The sequence below is a fragment of the Rhopalosiphum maidis genome, chromosome 2 (assembly GCF_003676215.2).
Source record: "Rhopalosiphum maidis isolate BTI-1 chromosome 2, ASM367621v3, whole genome shotgun sequence".
In the NCBI taxonomy this organism is placed as follows: domain Eukaryota; kingdom Metazoa; phylum Arthropoda; class Insecta; order Hemiptera; family Aphididae; genus Rhopalosiphum; species Rhopalosiphum maidis.
Window position 1 is genome coordinate 83,174,180 of NC_040878.1, and position 23,467 is coordinate 83,197,646.

At 29.4% G+C, this 23,467-nt stretch overlaps 1 protein-coding gene across 1 annotated transcript in view; it reads right to left on the minus strand.

Moving 5' to 3' along the window:
- LOC113553261 overlaps positions 1-23,467 on the minus strand; it is a 38,856-nt gene that overhangs the window by 5,570 nt on the left and 9,819 nt on the right. Inside the window, exons 2-4 of the mRNA XM_026956491.1 lie at positions 3,931-5,989; positions 3,127-3,232; positions 2,718-2,806 (exon numbers count right to left, since the gene is read on the minus strand). Of these exons, the coding sequence (XP_026812292.1) occupies positions 2,718-2,806; positions 3,127-3,232; positions 3,931-5,923 (2,188 nt within the window). The 5' untranslated portion in view covers positions 5,924-5,989. The remainder of the gene's footprint in view (positions 1-2,717; positions 2,807-3,126; positions 3,233-3,930; positions 5,990-23,467) is intronic.

Consider the following 23,467-nt stretch of genomic DNA (forward strand, 5'->3'; position numbering starts at 1 on the left):
AACATTTGTCCAAACCCGCGCGCTGTTTAACGAATTACTATCGTGGGCATGTTTCCCGGGCCGCAGCGGCAGCGGTGTTGCTGGACTATTAGAGCGACTACGTAGTCGTTACAGCACACGTGCTAGTTCAATTATTACAGTGAACAATAAAAAAAAAAAAAATAATAAAATAATAATAATAATAATCCGAATGAACCATTTATGCCGCATGTGAATCGAATTACAACATTCCGCCATCCTCTCCCGACGAAAAGAAATTCGTTTGTCGCAAGGCTGAAGCTTAAAAGTAGGTACCTGCCTGTTTAATTATAATGGTCGTCGCCGCTTTAACCTCGCATAGTCGCATTGTCTCGTTACAGCTATTTGGTTTACGATCGATTCCACCACCCATACCGTGTTAGTTATTATTGCAATATTACGTGTGTATTATACATTGGATGTGCACTCGAAATGTGATCATTTTTCGATCGATTAAAAATATATGCGAAAGCAGTTTTTTTTTTCATAATACAATATGAAGTAAAAACTTATGAGTCAATTTTTTTGCCAACGTCCTCCCATCACGGGATATTAAATATTTGTTAATTTTGATTATTGTACATTTAAATGTTTAATTTCTTAAATGTATATAACACAGTTCGGTGTGCCAAATAATTTAAATAATATATGCATAATAATTGGTTGTTAATTTCAAAATATTCTAAATTAAGTTGGTTTTGACGATCAGTGAACTTAAAAATGGTTAAAAAAAATTACTATCTTCATGACATTATTATACAACAGAAATTCATAATGTTATTACAAGTCCATTTAGATTATACCACCTGATCTTGGCCTTGGAAATAAAAACTATGCAATATTATAAAACCGGTTTATTTGTTTTAAAAAAAATTGTGTTCAAATTTACCAACCTAGTTTGGTCAAAATATTTCAATGAAAAATATGTATTTTCAATTTATAATAATACAATTTTCATTTGTATTTTAGAATCATAGTGGACCGATGAATTTAAATTTGTTTTTTCGAGGATGTGTGTTATTTCTTTATTTTTGATTTTGTGTTTGTTATCACGTTTTATTAATGAAAAAAATTTTCAATATATACTTTAAGAGTGATTTTGATATAAAATTGGATATAGTTGGTACTTTCGAGGTCATGAGTACTTTTAAAGTAACCGGGAAAAAAATTACGATAAAACGGGAATATTACGCAACATTAGTTTTCGGGAAAATCGATTTTTTTTTTGCACCTATTCCAAAACCGAACAACCGTAAATACTGTTCATCAAATATTTATATCAGATTTTTTTAGGGTTAATATAATTTTAAAAATATTTTTAATTTTTTTTCAGTTTAGATATTTGAAATATTAAATTTTTTTAGTTTTTATTAATTTGGATTTTTTTTTTTACTGGAATTAAAAAAAAAAAAATAAGGATAGGACTATATTAATTTTTAATACGCGTTTACAAATCAAAATTAGACAAAGATATTAGATGTGCACATATTGTGAAATGAAGATTTTTATTATTTTGCTGTAATTCTAAAATAAATATGTTATGTAAAATTTATTCGTAAAAATTTAAAAAATTTTATAATAAGATAAAAATTATCATTTATTACGTGCAATAAAATGCTTAAAATATTCAAACAAATTTCAAGTTTTTTAAACGAAAAATAATGATTCATCATCTAATAATAGTATTTATTTTGTAGCAATTGATCAATAAATAAACATCGTAGAGACTAAACAATTTTGGCCATTGTGTATGTTATTATTTCTATTCACCATACCGTTTTCAAAATATTTTGACTAATATTGTCAGTAAAACGTCCGTATTGGCTTGAGTTATTAATAATAACATAATATTATGATGTAAATACATCAATATTATAATTAATATTAATGTGATATTTTTGGAAAAAATGTATAATATTTTTAATAAAAAAATGAATAGTTAATATTAATGTTAATAAATTGTAAAATATCCTTACAAGTTATAGGAATACATTAAATTAAAAGAGGCTAGCTTAATGTCATATTTCGTACGTATACAACGATTAATCAACGAATTCAAATTTAACAATACATTCATCAATATTCATTTTTTTTTTTAATATTATTTTTTCACAATAATTCAACTTAAAAGAATAAATTTAAAAAACAAATTTCTATACCTATAATTTACTGGTAGATTTAAATAATTATAAGTTACAACTCGTTAACTGAAATTACCTTATTGGTGATTTTTATAAATCGAAATACTCCGAAAAATATTTTTTTTCAATAATTTAATATTTGGTAAAAAAATATTCATGATTTTCAAAAGATTACGCTTTATGCACTTTTATTATTTTTATATGATCCCGAAAATTATTCATTGGATAATGCAATCAAACGCAAAACATGGTGTGGCGGGGATTGATACAATTTATTAATAAGAAAAATATTTACTAAGTTATTGATTTGTACATTAAACTATACATTGATAAATACTTTTTTTATTAATGATTTCAATTCATGGCGTGTTTTAAAATGTTTTATACTTAATTATGTATTGACTGATTATGTATAATACTATGTATTGACTATAAACTTATTAATCTATTATAAATATATTTACTTATAAGTATAATATATTGCCAATATTACATATTTTAAGGCGTTTAAATATTTTTTTTACAAGTACTTTTGATAGTATTATTATAATAACTTACTGTGATCTTTATTTAAAAGCCCATGTATTAATTTTGAAAATGGTTTCTTTGGCTTCTTAATCTTTGGTTTTTGACGAAATCTATTGGACCTGATAAAACATACGATTAATACAAATGTAATTAGATAAATATTTTATTTTTATCTTTATTATAATAATAGCTAGTTGTTAGGGTAGCTATAACTTATATGAAATTAATATTGGGATGTACTCTGAATAATATTTAGTTGAAATTTAACTTACAAAGCATTGATTGTAATTTAGAATAAAACACGTTATACCTAACATTAAAATACCATTGAATCTATTGGTTAAAAAAATGTTTGAAACTTTGTACACACAATTTAATATACCTACCAACTAAAATATAATTTAAAATTTGAATAATTGTAACGTATTGGTATACTCACGGATAGGGTATTAAAATAATTTCTTCTGATGAGGGAACATCCACCCAACCATCATCTTCATCAAATTTACTGTTTCTGTCAACACTGAGACTATCCGATGTGACACCTTTGAAAAAAAATAATCACATATTAAAAAAGCGGACAAGTAGGTAACAATTCAACTGAACAATGGGTTACGAGTATCGAGTGTATCACGTCATACAGTAAATCACTATAATGGACGTGTTAAATTTAAATTCAATGATAAACCATTAAATACCAAAAATAAATCTGAGCAGAGGTGGTTTGTCAGCTTATATTTTATTATATATTTATTATGATGCTATTATAGGAATTTTATATTTTACTATTAGAGTATCACTAGATGGGTTAAATTATTATTTCCCTCACAAAATAGCATTTATTACAATAGTAAATATTTATGCCATGTATATTTTTTGAATGTCATTGTATGTAGTAAAAATGTAAAATTAATATTTTAAATTATAAAAAAAACAACTAAAATCGTACATTTTTCATTTAAATAACAAATTTCGTTTAAATTTAGACTTCAAATATCTATAAAAAAAAAAATTGTGCTTATAAATTCTTTAAAATTTTTGAAATTCTGTAAAATCTTCTTATAAGGGATGATATTGTAATTCAATTAAAATTTTTTTTTTATCTCAAGTCAAAAACTGTATAACAAACAATTAGAAAAAAATAAAACAAGTTCTAAAAATTTCAAATATCTATAAAAAGCATAGCAAGCAACTTTTTTAAAATTGTATAAATATGAAGATTAACTATTACTGTTCTTATTACCGGACGAAGTGGATTCTGACGGTGGATTTATTCCATAAATGCTGTTATCGATCTCCACCGAATTATCAAACATCTCTTTTTTCCCTTGAACGCCGTTTTCGTCACCATCGCCGTCGACCGAAAGTTGCAGCGGTGACATGTCGGCAACCGTAACGGAGACGACCGGTGGCGGTGGTGGTGGTGGTGGTAACGGGGGCAACGGCGGTTGAACAGTCTCGTAGCTGTCGTCTTCGTAAGCACTGGTGGCGGTCGTAACGACGTCGTATATGTTATGCTCACCACCATCGATCGTGGTATAGTGATCGTCGTTTAAACAGCCTACTATGTAAGGACTCTCCACCATGACGTTCGACAACTGCGCTTCCGTATTCCCGGTGACGACATCATCGGTTGTCGTTAGTCGATTGTAGCGCAACTCCTCGTAGATGGATTCACCGTTGACGATGTAGTTGTAGTCGTGTGAACAGGTTTCGGTTGTGATGGCAGTGGTGTCAGTAACGATGGTAGTGGTATGGGCAGACGTGGCAGTGGTGTCGGTGGCAAAAGCAGTCACGGTGAGGGTAGCTTCGGCTAAGGACGCGAGCGCGGAAATAGTTGGAGTCGCGACGCCGCCAAGAGTCAGCGACGGTTGCGACGAACATTCCTCGCCAACACGACTGTGCCGTCCGCCTTGATGGTCGGTCGTGATGGTGGCGACCGAGGTAATGGTAGTGGAGGTGTTGGCGACAGCGGGGGTAGCGGTGACGGAGTGGTTTACGATGGAGATTGGGGTAGTTATATCGAGGGCAGTCGTTGCAAGGGTAGTCGTTGCGGCGGTAGTACTTGTGACAGCGTTGGACGTCGCAGTCAACGGCCGTTTCCAACCGTGCAGAAAGGAACAGTTAGGTTTTAACGGCAGCGGCGGTGGAGACTTGGTCGTAGTCGTCACCGTCGGCTGCTGTAAAACTGCTCGCGTCGGCGATAGGTCCGTTTCTATTGACTTCTGCTGCTCCGAGTCCTCTCGCGGTAGCGGCGATCGCTCCCTTTCCGTGGTTTGTAGCAGGTTTTTCGGCGGGGGCGTGGCGTTCAATACACTCTCCAGCTGAGCGTCCGGATCTCTGGCGATCGACAACCGTTTGTCTTTGTTCAACAGATGTCTGTCCACTGCGCTGATCGTGTCTTTTTGCAGCGGTGGCCTCCGTTCATTTCGCATGACGCCGGTAGTCGTAACGTTTGGTTTCGGTCCCAAAACACTGGGTTTCGACGGTTTTTTACCGTTTTCGAACTGCACCAGGAGCTTTTTCACTACGGACGACGACGATCGCGGATCCATAGTCTTCCGCTGTTCGACGGTGCGATCGTTCGGGGCAGTCAGTGGTGGGATCGCGGGTTGTTCCGCGGCAGTCAGAATATCCGTGGTCTCCCGCTGTTCCACGTCAGTCGGCAGTTCTATAAAAATGGGATGTTCTACGGCGGTCCGATGGTCTTGGACCTCCCGCCGCTGTTCCGCGGCAGGCGGCTGTTTTGAGGCAGTGAAATTTTCCGCGGGGTTATGGTGATCTGCGCCCCTCCGCTGTACCACGGCAGTCGGCCTCTCTTCCACCGACCGCTGATTCGAGTTGGTCCGCACCACGACCATCTGGTTCATGCAACGCTTCTTTTGCGAGGTCGACTCGAACTTCTCCACCGTGGCCCGTACCACGACGCCTTTTTCCCGGACTGCAGTGACCTTGGTCCGGACCGTGGTACCCTTGGCCAGTGTTTTGCTCACCTTTTTCATGATGTCCTGCATCGAGTCTCCCTGGTTGGCGTCCACCACCACCGCGTTAAACTTTGACGCCAGCTCGGCAACCATCGAGGACGGCACCGACACCCGGATTGTCTGGTAGCCCCTGAAGCTTCCCGTTCGGTTGACGTGCGACCCGGCACCGTTCCGGGATTTGAAACTTGAACGTTTTATTTTTCCGCCCACGGTGGTAGGCAGTACAGAGCCAGTCGTAGTTTCTGTGATCATCGTGATGGATTTGCAAAAATCACAAGAGGATCCTGTTTCTGCAGCTTACGTGATCGGGAATCATTCCTGTGCAACAGAATAATATCCGATTTATTATAATTCATTAACTATCTATATAAAACTTAACAACATAGCAACTTAACCTTTTTAAATAATTGTTTTTATTTCAACTAACAAATAATATGATTTATGACATTTGTTTTAAAATGCGCATTGCGTGTTATGCACACATCTTATTTCTCATAATAATTGTCTTATTTTTTAACTATGCAATACTTTTTACTTATTTAATCTGATTAATTGTTGAAGCCTAAACTGTAGTAAATATCCTAATTTAATTACACTTGTAGATGTTGTGGTTTTCAAAACGGTGAATAACTCATATATTTAAATCGACTTATGCTAACATAATTTAGTCTCATATACGATAAAAAAAAAAAACAACATAGAAGATGGTTTAACCTATAATTTATTATTTCATGGACAAATTCAAACAGTTACTCGTAATACATGTATAATATCTTAATACGTTCTATGTAATATATATTATAATGTCGCATTATGTTTTGTGTGAGAACCGCTGAACAGTGTATTTATTTACACATTTGTATACATTATATATTCTAGAAAAATGCAGTTATTCACTCATATGTTACATAACTCATTATAATTATTACACATGTATTAAGGTCGATGAAAGGTTTCTTCGTTTTCGAAATAGTGGTTTATGACATGTTTATGTAGGTATCCAACATAACATTTTACCATCGATGAGCTTAAATAAACCATTCTAAATGCGTTAATGTATGGCATATCAAATTGAAAAATTATATTAATAACACACCATGTTTTGATAATATAGGTAACTAAATAAAATTGTATAAATTAAATTAACCCAGTTATTTGTGAAAATCTACGAGTTATATTAATAAAAATATATTAAAAATATTCGTAACAGTATATCTTAAAATTCCAGAAAATTAAAAGAAAGAATTTTTTTTTTTTGGTCATGTAGAATTGTTTTAAAGTACCATTTAAGCTTTAATATTTATATAAACTCGTACGCGTGTCGCGAGGTCGTCTATTTTCGAACCGGACCTTAAAAACTGTGTTATTGCACGTCGTAGTACACAAGTCATGTAGTATTATGTCCGTGCACGATGATAAGACAATATTTATATTGTCGACACACCTTGGTGAGTGAACCAACTCAATATGTTGTCGTCGTCGTCGTTGTCATCATTAACGGATTGACTATAAAAGCACCATACTTATAGAGTATAGACACTGTTCACAAAAAAACACAACATACACGATAGTACACTTTAAGTAGTGGCGTAAACACATTATTATGTAAGTAAAGGAATCCAACTAATTTTATTTTAGTCTACAGCGGTTTTAAGTTCATAACTATTAACATATTTTAAAAATATTTATAATTATTAGAAGATTTTTTTGATTTTCAACATTAATAATGATCGTATATTTATTTAATACATATATTATGTGTGTCGTGTGCGTGCGTGTGTTTATATGGAGAGTTTAATTCCAGTACCACATGTTCCCACTAGGTAATAATATATTGGTGGTACTATGGAATACATCACACTAATTTCTAACACTATCTTGGAAATCAAGTTTCAACATAATTTCGAAGATTTGAAAATAGGTAAGAAAATCAGTGATACCTATCGAATTAACGGATATCAAACGTAGATGGTTTAAGAAAAGTATGTTTTTTTTTATCCGATCCCCAAATTTTATCAATAACTAATTAACTATTTTATTGTAAGAGACGCCTGTATGTGATTCAATTTATGTATTTAACGGTAGTTTAAATTAATTTTCTGTGTATAAATAACGCCATTGGCAGCGGTGACACCGCGAACGGGGTTGTGTGCACATATTACGTATTGCCCACATGAATAATAATTAATATATTGTAAACACACCTGTGACGTAACCAAAAGTTGTATGTATTATGTATATTATGGTTGAAGGGATGGGGTGAGGTAATCAAAAAATATATTTCCATTACATTGTTTTATACAACGTACATGTATTTATTATCCATAATACAACAAATTATGATGACAAATATTAATTATTATTTATACGTTATAAACAAAGTCAGTAAAATAAAAAAATTATTTAATTTAAATTGTTTAATTAACAAGGTAAGTACCTACTATGCTAAAAGTGGGGTCTGGATCCCGAGTACACCCCTTCGGTGTACCACTGACACACACACACATATATGCACTAGGCTTATATTATGTATGATCATTGAACCATACTCGTCTACATCTATATAATATACACACGTGTTCGTCAGGCGTAGGAGTGATGAGGGCGGTGCAAGTGAGATAACCTTTCGAAGGCCTCGCGACGTGCGGCAAAGACCTCAGAGCCAATATTTTTGTATAACATTATTATGGAGGTGGCGGCCGAGTCATCGAACTCTGCGTGCGCGAATATCAACTCTTTATGATATTTGGCCTCCCTCCGAAAAATAATAAACACGTCCGTTTCGGAACACGCTGCAGATGCAGCAGCATCTGCAGAATCAGTGGACGCGAAAAAAATATTTTATTTTTTTTAGTCGTCTCTTTCGTATGCTTATGTATAGCGGCGTAATATCGGTCACGTTTTAAATTTCAAACAGGCCTACGACGATGATGACAACGAAGCGAAATCATATCGATCATAAGTCATAATAACACCTAAATCGTGGTAAACATCATACATTAATTCCTACCTTTTACACGATTTGCAACGCCACAGCTCTGCTGCAGCGATTCGTGTGTTACGTGGGTTTTACCTTTATTTTATATAGACTACAGACTACAAGTAGGTATGATTTATTTAAGTCTACTATTTCGAAGACTACGTCATGTTTTATCGATTTGCGTCATATAACATCAAGTTTTCAAAAATTAATAAAAAGTCTGTCTCTCTTGTTCCAGCCAAAATTCGCCCTTTGTATATAAACAACTAGGTACTATACTATGATACAATTATGTAGAAATGTTTATTGTTAAAAATTAAATTAATATCATACAAATCAGAAAATAACTATACATTTTCGTAAACTATTATAAATTATAATTAATCGCTAAATAATGTACTAAAATTTAATTATTAAATGCGTCTATTGTATTAATTTCTACAAGTAAAAAGATAAATAATCATAATATTATACAAATCTAAAGGTACACAGATTTTCGAATATAATTTGTATTGTTTTATTTTGTAAGCTATTCATTCACAAATATTTCAATACACGAAATGCGAGTTCAAATGTTTTTTATTTTTAATTATTGTATAATATATTTTATTTTTTTGAAACTCGAAAGTCTAGAAAACGAATACTCTAAATAAAACATAATATCAAATATTATGATTACATATTATTTTAATTTAAAATTATTATTCATCTCGTATATTCAATACTCATTGTAATTAGACGCGTGTTTTGTATACTTATTGACACATGTTTTGACGGATCCAATATGCATTTTATAATATTTAAATAACTGTCTAGACTTAACATTTTTCAATACGTATAACTATTATAGCTTTCTAATTGTTGTATATACATACACGAACACGTTATATATTTATCATACTGCATAGTAATTTTTTAACCCATTTGGATAAAATGCAATACGACCAAAAACGCTTCAGTCATTACTAAGAAACGAAATTTTCACCATATAAAAATGAGAACATTGGCTAGAAATATCGTTTTAATTCTTTCGATGTCAGAACAACAACAATTTATTCAAGTTCAAAAATAATAGATTTTGAAACAATAGGAATTTTTTTCATATATCTATAAGTGATATAATTGAAATAGAAACGATATTTCACAGATAATGTTCTGAACTATATTGTATGCTTATTCATTTGAAGTCTTAACTATCACTGTAGTCTGAATGGTTCTATACTGCGTAAAACCATTTTTGCCATGTTTTACATTTGTAAAACGGAAACAACACTTGTGGATGTAGTGTCGTCTGTCCTCTTAAGACGTGGATATGGTAATACGTTTTTTAAATCGGAATTAGATGCTATTAGATGGATCAAATAATTTAAAACACAACTTTCAGTCAACTGCAAGCCACGAGATTGATATAATCAATTCAAAAATTGAATTTCAATCATATAATTTTTGAGTATAATTATCGTGGTTAAATATTTAATATGAAAACTGCAATATATTATAATAATCAACATACGTATAGTACCTACTTATAAAGAATGTATACATAAAGTATCGTAGTCAGTAAAAATGCATTAAATTAATCAATAATAAGAAACTGTTTAAAATTTAAACAGTGGTTAATTTGCAGCAGGTGAATAATAAACGAGTTTATAAAGTATAAAAAGAAATTATTATAACCATTTTAAAGTGTATAGTGATAAAAACTTAATATCGATAATTCGGTAGAGAAATCTTATTATATTAATAATGAAAATTTAAATATATTTTTTAAAATTATAAATAATAATATAAAATTGTTTTCATAACAAATGACAATATTCCAATCCAATTAGCTATTAAAAAAAAAAAAAAAAAAAGGTAAGAAATATATATTTTAAAATAATATAATATATTTTTTATTTTTATTAAAATACTATTAAGTATCAGGTTCTCAAAAAATACATAAAACAAAGGCATCGCATAAATATAGTCATACTACAATTTAAACTCGACCACAATACAATATGGAACTTTTTAACAATAGTTTTATTATTTGTCACGTATCTTAAACCATTAATAATTTAGCATCAGTCAATCAAATTCGGAAAAAGAAGTTTACAAATTTGATGGATATTATACCTACAATTGAATAGGATCTATAGAACGTTCCTATTATATTGTTGTGAAATGAATTTTAACCTTGAATAGTATTCTTTGTTTGTTCATTTTATTAATAATATTATGTTCGTTTTCTATAAAACATTTTTATAAAAGAATATGCCAAATGAAATATCAATGTAAAACAGATGTCTACAATGTTTCTCTCCTTATATTATAAAAACGTACTAAGAATATTTTAAAATAAAATCTGATTACAACATTTAAAATAATATCACTTTTATGTTTAATTAATTGATTATATATGAATGTACTCACTAATATTTTTAAGAATTATAATCAAATTTAATAATCAACTAATAGATAACCTAGACAAAATGTTTGTGTTTATCAACAAGTAAGTAGTCAGTATTTTGTTTCTTTTTTTGGAGGGAGGGGATCTTAATAATTTTGAATAACATTTTTATTTTTTTTTTGTATTCTTATTTAATATACAAGTCCTTTTTTTTTAATTTTTTAAAAATCGGTAAAGGAGATCCAGACCACGTAGACTCCCCACCCTTAATCCGTGCTTACAAACAAGCACACAATTATATTGTTTGTGTGCAAACAAGCACACAATTATATTATTTTTGTGCAAACAAGCACACAATTATATAATAATGTAATGTAAAAGAACATTTGGTTTTATTCATCGTATATTATTAATATTAAATTAATGATTGACTTAGAACTGTGATTTATATGCACTATAAAATGCATTTAAAATCCTCAAAACTGTACTTTAAATTCCATTTATACAAAATTCATATATGACTGGATTTATAATTTAAAACGTATATAATACATGAAAATATCTATTTTATTTCCAATTATACCTTTAGTACCTACATCAGTACAGTTAATTATTATCAGAGTTATTGCGCGTTAGTTCTTATTAGTAATTAATAATATTATTATTATCATATGCCTACTAGACTATAATACTAGTATATTAAGTCTTTGCTTATTACGTTACCGTTATAATTACTCCGTAGGTACTCGTACACATTTTTTATGTGCATGTTTATAAGTATGTATTTTGCTTGAATTCGCTATTCCTTATTTTTTAATTAATATTCTATTTTAATTTTTAACTTATTGGCTAGTAAATTAAAAACCGATTTCATCGTATTTACTGATTAAACATAAATTAAATTATAATAAAAACATTTAGCGCGAACTTTAGATAGAGTTCAATGACGATTTATATGGTATTTAAACATGCAAAATGAAATTTTTCCAACGTTATCACAACATAAGGTCACCTACATTTATATAAAAAGTCGCCAATTTATATTGAATATTATTATTACTTTCGATCCGAGTAATTAATATTATGTTATTCTACTCCCATAATGTTCAAAATTCTTTTGTATTTGTTTTGTTGTTATTATATTGCGCGGTAAACTAACAACAACTTTGGACCGTACTACATAAACTTTGTAATTAACTAGAATTTTAATTTTATGAAGAAGAAAAGCCTTAGCATCCTGGCCATTGGCTGACAATTATTGTTTGTTTATAAATATAAGTAGTAATAAATTATTATCATTTTCTGTTATATATTATAATATAGTCGTAAAATAGTAATATTACAAAATATAAAATAATTATTGTTGTATTGCTTTTGAATTTAAGCGTGTTATAAGTACCTAAATTATATTATAATGAGTTGTCTATCCTAATTTCCTTTAAACAATTTTTCAAAAATGTTCAAATATTTGTAAATGGCTTTTGTTTTGTCTGCAGTGACCACGTTTCTATGTATAAGTTGTACACCATTGTACTTTATCCTCATCGGTTATATATCAATTGTATTATGCAAACAGCACGACATAATGCCATAGAACAAGGCAGAGAGTAAGCAGGAAGTTTTCGACAGACGAATCAATAACCATTTAAAATATTCCATTCAAGCAATCTGTTAGAAATAAACATTAGTTGAGTAACATGCGGTGACGAGTATGTGTTATTATCATAACGTTTTTTTTTTCTTTTATTTCGTTTTAAACAACGAATTTTGTATGTATCTATTACAAATGGTCTCTCCCGATACCTACCTACCTAACCATCAATTCTTACGTCGTGTTTATTGTTATTCATTCATCGTTACACGCTAATCCTAAGCAGAGAAAGCTTTCTGATAATATATAGACAAGAGTATAATATTTTGTTTAGTACCATCCTGCGGTTATTTCAATAATAATAATAATATTAACATTATCATCACCGTCACTTTTAATCTCAGCAGAACCTTTCTCTGGACTGTTGTCATTTGAATACACCAAAATCGATCACGAGCTATAAGTTATAACATAATAATATTATCATTCCACGCGCGTGGGGCACGTCACGTCCGATTATAAAACAGTATTTTCACATATCATTACCCATCATTGATGGTTTTGTGCCAGTATGGCTATGCTTCGAGATCTTTCCGTACGCGTAAACACCGGAAAAACCGCCGAAGCCTTCTCCGTGTGGGTTGAATTTCATTGCTAAACAGCCTGTGTCGTTTAAGGTATGCACCAGTAATTCTTTAGTTATCGTGTTACAGGTGTATTTCCTTTAAAATACTAGCTACTGCTACAATTCTTATGGTTTCTACGCGACACTGCTCTTCTTCGGTTCTATATTGCTTTCCGTTTTGAGTGAACCCGGCGATTCAATAACATTACCCTCTATTGATCTTCTACTCGTAGCGGTAAATTAAATTAATATTAAATAAATACTATCAATCATATATCAAATTTAATTCAATAATAAATAGGAGTATACTAATTAATAATTCAACAATGAACAATTCATAGGTATACTTAATTGTATTTACATTTGAATTAATTTTAAAGGCGTATAAAACTAAATAATAAAACGACCAAAATTTAAAAAAAAAATGTGTTCAAATAATTGTATGATTATTAAAATATAATAATTATATTATAATATGTTACGCGAAAATTGCTTTGATAAATATTTTAAATTAAATTAATTAACTTCCAAAACTTGGCTTAAAAACTCCCTTCCGTTAAGTTTAAGAATGTGTATGTGCTAAAATTATTTTACGCGCATAAAATATTACATTATTTCTAATATAGTACAGGGAGTTAAAAATTCATTTTTCGTAAATAATACCAAACTCCAGAGAGCTATTGCTTATTCAGTTCAAAATAATAACTTTAAAAAATATGATTTAGGTAAAACGTTTATAATGAAATAACCACTATTTTGCATTTATTTAGAGTACCTACTAACAGTATAGCCGGAGATTAAAATCTTGTGTAGTACCTACGACATACTTTATACAGCACAAAACGATAAATGTGCATTGTAAAATTAAAAATTCGGTTATTACTTTAATTGATTAGAAAGTTTTATTATGTTCTAAGTTAGGTACATAATTTGTAACAATGTAATACAAATAATAATGTGTATGATATTGTTTTTATATTGAATAATCGTTTTTGTTATGATAAAATTAATAATAATAGTAATCAAATATACTAGAATGTTGGCAGTTTCAAAATATAACAGTATACTTTACTTCGAAATCAGAATAGAATAACAGAATAATTATTATGTGATAAATCAGCTATTCCGTGATATTATAACGTCACCCTTAGATTATATGCAATTGTACATGATCTAAGATGATACCGCTATACAACTGGTAATAATAAAGATTTCAATATTTATAGCCGATAAACACTATAGTAGAACTTCGTCAATTAACCATGACTGTCAGAACCGGGACTATAAATGTTAAAGACAGTGGTCAATAATCAAGATAATAATATAATACGAGTACAGTCTTTGTACCTTCGCTCTACGCGATAAAAGTGCAGTAGAATTTCGATTTCTCTCTATGTGTAATAAGTAATTTATTTAAAATTATAACACTTATTGCATTGGCTAAAACATATGCAATAGAAACAATAAAAAATAGAGTACAACAATCTAAAATTATTTATTTAATTTAAGAACTTTGATAAGAATCTTGAAAGGCTATAAAAAAATACACAGTTATTCCATCGATATAGCTGCAGTGTAATAGTTTTAATTCCGTACAAAAAAATAAAATAAAATAATTAATTTGCATTACCAATAATTTAAAAATAAGAGAAATATCTAAAAATTACAAAGACCTAAAAAAATTAACAAAATAAAATTTTAAATCCTACTTGTGTGCATCATGAAACAAAATGTAAGCTTACTCTGCTAACTTACTTTTTATTAAACTTAAAACAAACAAACAAATTCTATTAAACTAATTTCATGATTATTATTGTAACTCATGACTTTCGGTGGTGATAAACTGATGATAATAATAATAAAAAATAACTAAAGACTGCATAGGTGTGTGGGTGTGTCGTAGTATAAAGCTTTTTTTATTATTGCCTACAACAATTTGGGAGTATATTTGATCCACAGCAATGGTCTCATAATTAGTCCATAGAACGAACATTTAGATATTATATCCTCTGCATACAGTAATGATAACGTTTTTACGTGCGCTGATTGAATTTTATAAGATACTTAGTTCACAATAGAACAAACCTCTCGCATGACTTCAAAACAAATGTTTTGTTAATAGGAAATGAGATATGATCCTAAATCCTAATGGTAGCTCAATGTCATATTTAATATCTAATAGTCCCGACTTAGGTCTAAGGTAGTATGTTATAGTATTGTTATTTTCTTGTCTGCTGAATTCATTATTAATACATTAAGCGATAATAGAATATAGAATTACATAAATAGAAATAGCAAAATAGTACAAAAGTGTGCATACATAGATTATATTATTATGTTATACATTCAGCAAGTGTTATTGTATTATTCATTACTTTGCTATAATATAGAGTGAGTTATTATTCAGTGGTACTAACATTGAAATTGGAAACAATGACTATTTTATTTCAACATTTCTATAACACGATAATGATAAATAATAATTTATCATTTTCCGTTATAGAAATGTGTTATTCTTAAAAATATCGTGTACATAACAGTAAGTAAGTAAAAAGTATAACTAAATAGGTATCACAGGAAAAAAAACATGTTTTTCTTACAAGACACGTGAGTACGATAAAAATATATTTTTTATACATGGGTTTTTATAAACTACCGCGATACTAAAAAACTAGTTACCTACTTTGAAATATCATTAGCATCATAGATTAAAATCTGTCTTTTTTAATAGAAATAGTGTGCTTGTTTAAATTGAATATAAGTAGGTGATATCACTGAGTACTAACCTAACCTATAGTATCCTAACCTATATTATACTATAGTGTAATGTAGACTTTGTATGTATACTAACGAATGCTACGTCTACTTTACATCATACTTAATATCTTATTGCTATATAGTAGTGGTATATCAGACAAGACTCATCATTACTCTATAAGTGTTATTCTGAACTCAATGCGCTTTAGAAATTCGGTGTAAAATTAATAAACTAGACGTAAGTGTTAGTGTAGTGTATACATGTATAATATATGTATGTTATGTTTAGTCCTTGGCCCTTGCATAAGAATTTGTATGATATTAAATATTACGCTTTTTATACACAAATGAATTATTTATTAGATCGTGTTGGACAATATAGTATGTATCAACACATTTTTAATCCGCAGTTAAAACACACTGACAAAATCATCCAATCAGTATACACCCGTCACCTTTTCACGTCTGTCCGCATAAAATATGTTATACTCTTATACTATATTATATTTTATTAAACTTTTACTTAAGTACAATATATTTAGAAAAAAGAAATACATCTTTAAACACCGCTTGATTTATATATATATATAAAAACAAAATAGAATCCATTGTTAAAACCGTTTTCTAACAGCAATAAAAATTTTAATTACATGGATCAATTATAATAAATATTCTCATGTTACCATTTACCTATTACTTTAATAATATTTATTTAAGCGGATGTGTTTCCTCTTACTATTTATTTTCGTATGCTTCTTTTTACTTCCTTATTTCCAATTCTGCCGTATTACTATGCGTATATTTGCTTAATAAATTATGTAATTTATTTCTATTAATTCTAAATCATATCCGTCTTAACATATTAATATCAAAAACTATTGGACTCATATCTCTGCATAATAGCGACACATTATAAATGTTTTTTTAACCAATATAATATTATACTTTATACTTTTATAATAATGGGCTTTAAATTATTATCTTCTACTCATCTCCTAGTACTAACTCTGATCAATTAACAATATAAAAACATTCTATTAAACTATAATAACCATAAGACATAAGTTATTGTTTATACTACACTCATTAGTGTCATCGTCGTTTATTTTCCAAGAATCGTCATGCATTATTTTTACTTGACGGTTCTGGAAACAGAACTATTTATATTTTAATTTAATTCCAACGAATCTATGTTTGATCATTGGACCGAGCTACAAACCACATTTTTTCGTTATTCTCTTTTTCCTCCGACAATAGATCGCCAGACTTTTAGGCTATAGGTCACACACATTATTAGTATTAGAATTAGGCATTGTAATAGACATTTCGTTACATATTATCGTGATTCTATAAATTGTGTATTCAGGCGTGTCAAAGTTTCACTAATTCGAGAAGAAATCTCGTTAGATAGATACGTATAGATACATCTATAGAACTAATCTTGGCTGCAATAATGACAGTTGCAGTTTTCAATGAACACTGATTATATATCTAGGGTAATCATAAATCATAAACCACTAGATACATAATACGAGTATATATATATATATATTATATCGGACACTGATTCTGCCGTGGAAACAGTTTTTGAAGCATGTGTATAGTCGGAGGAAATTCGAAAGAGAAGAAACAAACATAATGTACCGACATATAGTCTCGTTGTCCTAGACCTTTCTCTTCAGGGTCTAATGTTGTATTTTTACTCCGATTTACTTCACTGTATATGCGGCGAAAAACGATAGGGCGTGCCTTACATTTCTCACGAAGTGGTTTATTTTTCACTCTTTTATTATTATACTTATTTGATTATCGAGATAATAGGTTCGATGAGATATTTCAGATTGTAAAAGTGAAAATTAAATTGCACCGTAGTAAAATTATTATAGCTTCACGTATTGTGTGATACAATAGACTATAGTATATTATTGTTATTTTCGAAATAAATGTAAGAGCATAATATAATAGGAAGTATATATGTTACTAAGAACTTGCTAAAATGTATTGAAAAAAAAAAACAATAAGAAGAAGCAGACGAAAAGGTATTAGGTGTGTATATTATAATATAAGCGGTGAGGACTGGCTGGCTTGTGAAAAAATAATAGTTTGACTAGGTAAGAAAAAATTGCGATCCTTCATTAGTTTTAACCGACCAGTGGTGCAGCGCGAAATGTTATGGTTAACTTATTTCAATAAACACTGCCAAGTTAACTCGTGCCAAACGTATTGTTAAAAGAAGCAATGGGTATCGGTATTAATAACTAGTTTTACATTCTTCTACGAAACCATTATGTATATAAAGTACGTCATATAATGTCGATGTAGTATCGCTGGTAAAAAACTTATACCAATACATAAAAGTATTGGGTATCAATTATTATTATAAATATAAATTAATTCTATGATTTCTCTGTATTCAAATAAATATGACATAATATTGTGGTTACGCGTGTATAATGCCAACTACAATAATCACTATAAATATCGAATATCCAAACAAAATTATACGCCGAATTCAATAATCGTGAAAAAGTTCGTGATGAGATAAAAAAAGAAAAGAAAAGAAATACGATGTAAAACGATAAAAATAAGATCTACGTGGTTGTAATATATTCGAGTACACTATATATATATATTAGTTTAACAATCATTTATTGAGATCATTAAAATTATTGATTAATTTGAAAGTTCAATAATTTATAACGGTACATTTCAATAATACTTGTGTGTACAAGAATAGGTGTTTCACCAAGTACGTTCACAATTTTTTCTTCAACAGATCAATTATTCAAAATCTTATTTTCTGAAAATGTGGACATACTGAAATCAAAATTCAAATGAGTATTTTTATAGTTTTTTAACTTTGTATACAAAGGATAAAAGGTCCATGACAATAAGTTTGAAAAATGTAGGGGACAATGATGATTTGAAGATCTTAGTAATCAATTTTATCAATATTATCCTTTTATTGGTATTCGGAAAAAAAAGCCCCATACCAACTAAATACATTATTCGTTAGTTTATTATGATTTACACATAATGTCATTTACAATGACAATTATCAACAATGTTAATGCAGATTGCAGCTATACTTTTAGATATGTTAAAGAAGAGTACATAGATAAATGTAATGATTATATTTAATTATGTAAATCATGATAAAATAACGTATAATGTATTTAGTTGGTACGGGTTTTTTTTCCGGGATTCCCCTTTATTAAAAGAGCGTGTGTAGTACAACAAATCTCAAGAATTTGAAAATACAGTCTTTAAGTATATTTAAAAATTTTAAAAATCAGAATTTGAATAAATAAATTATTAAAGGAAAGAATAGTAATGAAAATGTACTTACTTAAAATATAGTATTGTAATATAATACGTAATAATAGTTTTGACAAGCCTATAGTTAGAATTTCTGTACATATTTCTATTATTTTATACAAACGACAAATATAAACTACGTATCATTTGTTATGTCTAAAATGACATCACTTTAACTGTTAATTCGTAAGCCATTGTAATATACTGGTTTGTATAGGTTTATTTATTTCTGTTTGAATTTGACACCGGCGGAAACATTCTTTGATACATTTTTTAACCTCAGTGATTTAAAATCTGAACATTTCTAAATTATTCAAAATCCCAATTCAAATGCAAAAGATATTGTGATTTCCAAAACAAACAAAACTGTTTCACCGAAATATGTGTTGTTTTTAGTAATTCGTGTAGTGATGATAATCAACTGACCTTGTACTTTCTCTCCAGCCGACTCTTATTAGCATTCGATAATACCACGTGATCCCGTTATACATATTATATAGCAGGTAGGTAGGACCACCGAGGTCCTAGTTTAAGGCCCGCCAGGACGTCGTATATACAACTCACATACGCCTCGTAGGTATGTATTATTATAATATAACCGCATACGATTCTATGCACGATTCGCACCCGGCATTTCCCCCTAGGTCAGAGGCGATTGATGCCAAACGAGAGTTAAACTCGATACCGTATCATTATGATTATGACGATCGGTTTAATGATTCAATTTTTTTTTTCGAAAAAAATTTAAACGTTTATTACGCCAATATCCGCCGTCGATGAGTCGGAAACAATTATTGCTCGTAATGGTAATAGTCGTACACTCGTACACGCGGATAAATAGTTATAATATTATAAGAGACGGCAGCAACTAGAGACGGAAAAATAACCGGAACGTGACTCACGACTGATGAGCGCGAGGAGAACGTCCCGAGGCGGTGACGTTGAACTTGAATAGCGGGGACCGGTAATGAAAACTTTTGTTTGAGCTATTATATTATATGTACCGAAAAAAAATCTAACCGGTCGAGCGAGGGAACATTTGTCCAATGTCTAATATGCTATGTCGGAATAGCGTACGTTTTTGAACTAGTTTCATAAAGTTATACTATACACAATATTATAGCATAATATAGTAGTAGTAGTATAGTACTTTTTTTTCCGTCATGACTCATTTAGTCATTTACCGATAAGGATTTTGCAATTGACCAATAGTTACGTTTTGACACGAGGAAATCCGGTTATCCGATTGAATGAATGGCGGCTAAATCGCGTAATTTATGAATTTACTTAACTTTGAGAAAGTTCCTCGTGGCATTTTTCTCGCGAGTAATACCTACTTATAAGTCAAAGTTATAATAACGTTTGTTACGTATGTATTATAATATACGTACTTACAAATATATAGTTCGAATTTAGAAGAAAAGAAACTCTATTATTCACATAATTTTAAATTTATACATACCTAATAATATGCTCATGAATATTATACAATAATCAATAATAATAATAATAATATTATTTTTTTTATATTTTCACTTGTAACGGTTTGTACGTGCACACGTGTTTCAACTATGATAGATGTGAATTGTGAATGTGCAGTATACAAATTGTATTTATTTTAAATACACGATGTGGACAGTAAAAATATTTTTAATAAAGATAAAGTTGATCAGTAAATAAATAATAAAGTGTACTCACAATAATATCCAATTTAAATTAGTATACAATATGACTTATTGTAATAGATTAAATGCACCAGAAAAAATGATTAAAAACAATTAGCACTGCAATACAAAATCACTGACCTTATTTTTCACTGTTCAAAATGTATTAACCTTATATTATATCAATCATTATACACGCTTGTGAAAAAAGCATTTTATAATACTGTATAATTTATTTATACATATATAAACATAATTAGAACTTCTATATTATTAATATCAAATGAAAAGTGTAAATGAATAATAATTTGCATCGAAAACTAAGTTGATTTATAAAAAGTACTATTAAAATAACCAAAAATAATAATAATAATTGTTTAAAATAAATTGAGTAAAAATAAAACTTTAACGAATTCAATAACCAAACGATTTTTTTGATTGAAATATGAATAAAAACTGACTAGATATTTCTATATCAGGAGTCGGGAACCTGCGCCTCTTTGGATAATTATCAATCGAGATCCGTCAAATATAAATTATATTATACCTGCGTTATTATAGTGATAAATAAAGTTTTTCTATATTTTCTAAATTTAAGACGTATTATTATGTTTTTATTGCCTACCATTTTCTCGATGAAATAATAATACTATCTTTATTCTAATATATGTACTAATAAAGTAATAATTAAAAACACAATTAAAAAAAAAGGCTGTTCAAATCTGTGCGGCTCCCTGGATATCATAGTTTTGTAATTTTTTGAAAAAATGGCTCTTTCCTACGAAAAGGTTCCCGACCCCTGTTCTATATGCAAAATATACTACATTTTATAAAATATAATATTTGACTTTTGATTCATTTCCTTATCACGTACTTTTAACTTATAATACTTGTTTGAAACGTCATCGTCACTTACTATTATTTATTATGTTTTTTTATTAAAAAATTAATTTTTATTAAAATTATTACTTGTGGGGGGAGTCTGATGTCTACTTTAAAAAAAAATAGAGGGGAAAATATGCTACTCCACAAAAATAGGCGGGGGGAGTATAGTGTGCAGGGAAACTCGTCGTTGCACAACAACCAAAATATAATTTATTACCGTTTACCAATTAGAAGATACCAGTTATGCACTTATCTGTTGTTATTATACGAGAGAGTCTTCAAAAATACCGTAACTATACTATACTAGTGGTATGTGGGAACAGCCGAATGTCATTGAAAATCCAATCTCATATTAATTTATTATTCTGCTGGTCGATGTATTGCACTGTCGAAACATAAATTAAAATCCGATGATCGAATTTTCTCTTTCACTTGGCATATACTATAACATTATATATTGTAGCTTTATATTTTATAGTGGTCGAATAGTACTTGTATTTGCCGATGTTCGAGTAAAAGATAATATGATTTAGGAGAACGGTCGCGGGTCAGTTGATAAGCAGGTATTAACTACTTATTCAATGCAATGGTTTAGAGAACATACGGAAAAACTAGTTTTTCTTTCATGTTAATACTCGTAGACATATAATATTGGATTGTCGATTTATACAAAACGCACATCAATATTTGAATGGAACATAACATTATGTTATAAAACGCAAATAGTGCATGTAAAATATGTATGTAGGTACGTGTATGGTTTATTCACAAATGAAAAAATTCGACATATTATATTATATTTGGAGTAAATGTCAATTTAAATATATATTTGTTATTTCCTAAGTATTTCAATCCTTATTAGTTATTTTGAATCAATAAACCATCGTTCTATTCTTTAAATAGTACAGATAATACATACAATATGTATCATATATATTTTTCATGACTATACCAATAGTGGTGTTGATTTTTTTAAACCCTCTTAAAAATATAAATCGACTAAAAAATTTAAAATGTGTTACTAACATCACGAAAGGTACTTATTATATAATACAATTATTTAGAATTTAATATATAAAATGTTATCATTTATATTTTCATTAATATATCTGACTGAATCGGCGTATTCATTTTACATTTCCAAACAAATTTATAACGGCAGTCCTTTATTTTAAATTTAATCCCTAGTGTTTATTAGTAGAATATAATACGTGTCCTTTTACAATTATTCAACTATTGAAGTTTTCAAAGCACATTATACCAATTCTACAGTGTTATTTAAAACGGTTTTCAAATTTATAATATGAGTATATTTTATTAAAATTACACATTGAAGAATTTTATAATGTCAATGTGTACAAGCGATACTGATTTGCTAATGAAGCGAAATAAATTAGGTCAGGGATTTATTTTTATGTATACAGAAACTAGCGATACAGCACATTATCATAATTTGTATTTATGTCACAAATGTAATACAAAGTATGATACCTTTTTCAGTGATTATACTATTTAAGTAATACATTGATAAGCAAAGTATTTATGATATGTTTCACTTTATATATCGTTTATAATTTCAATAAA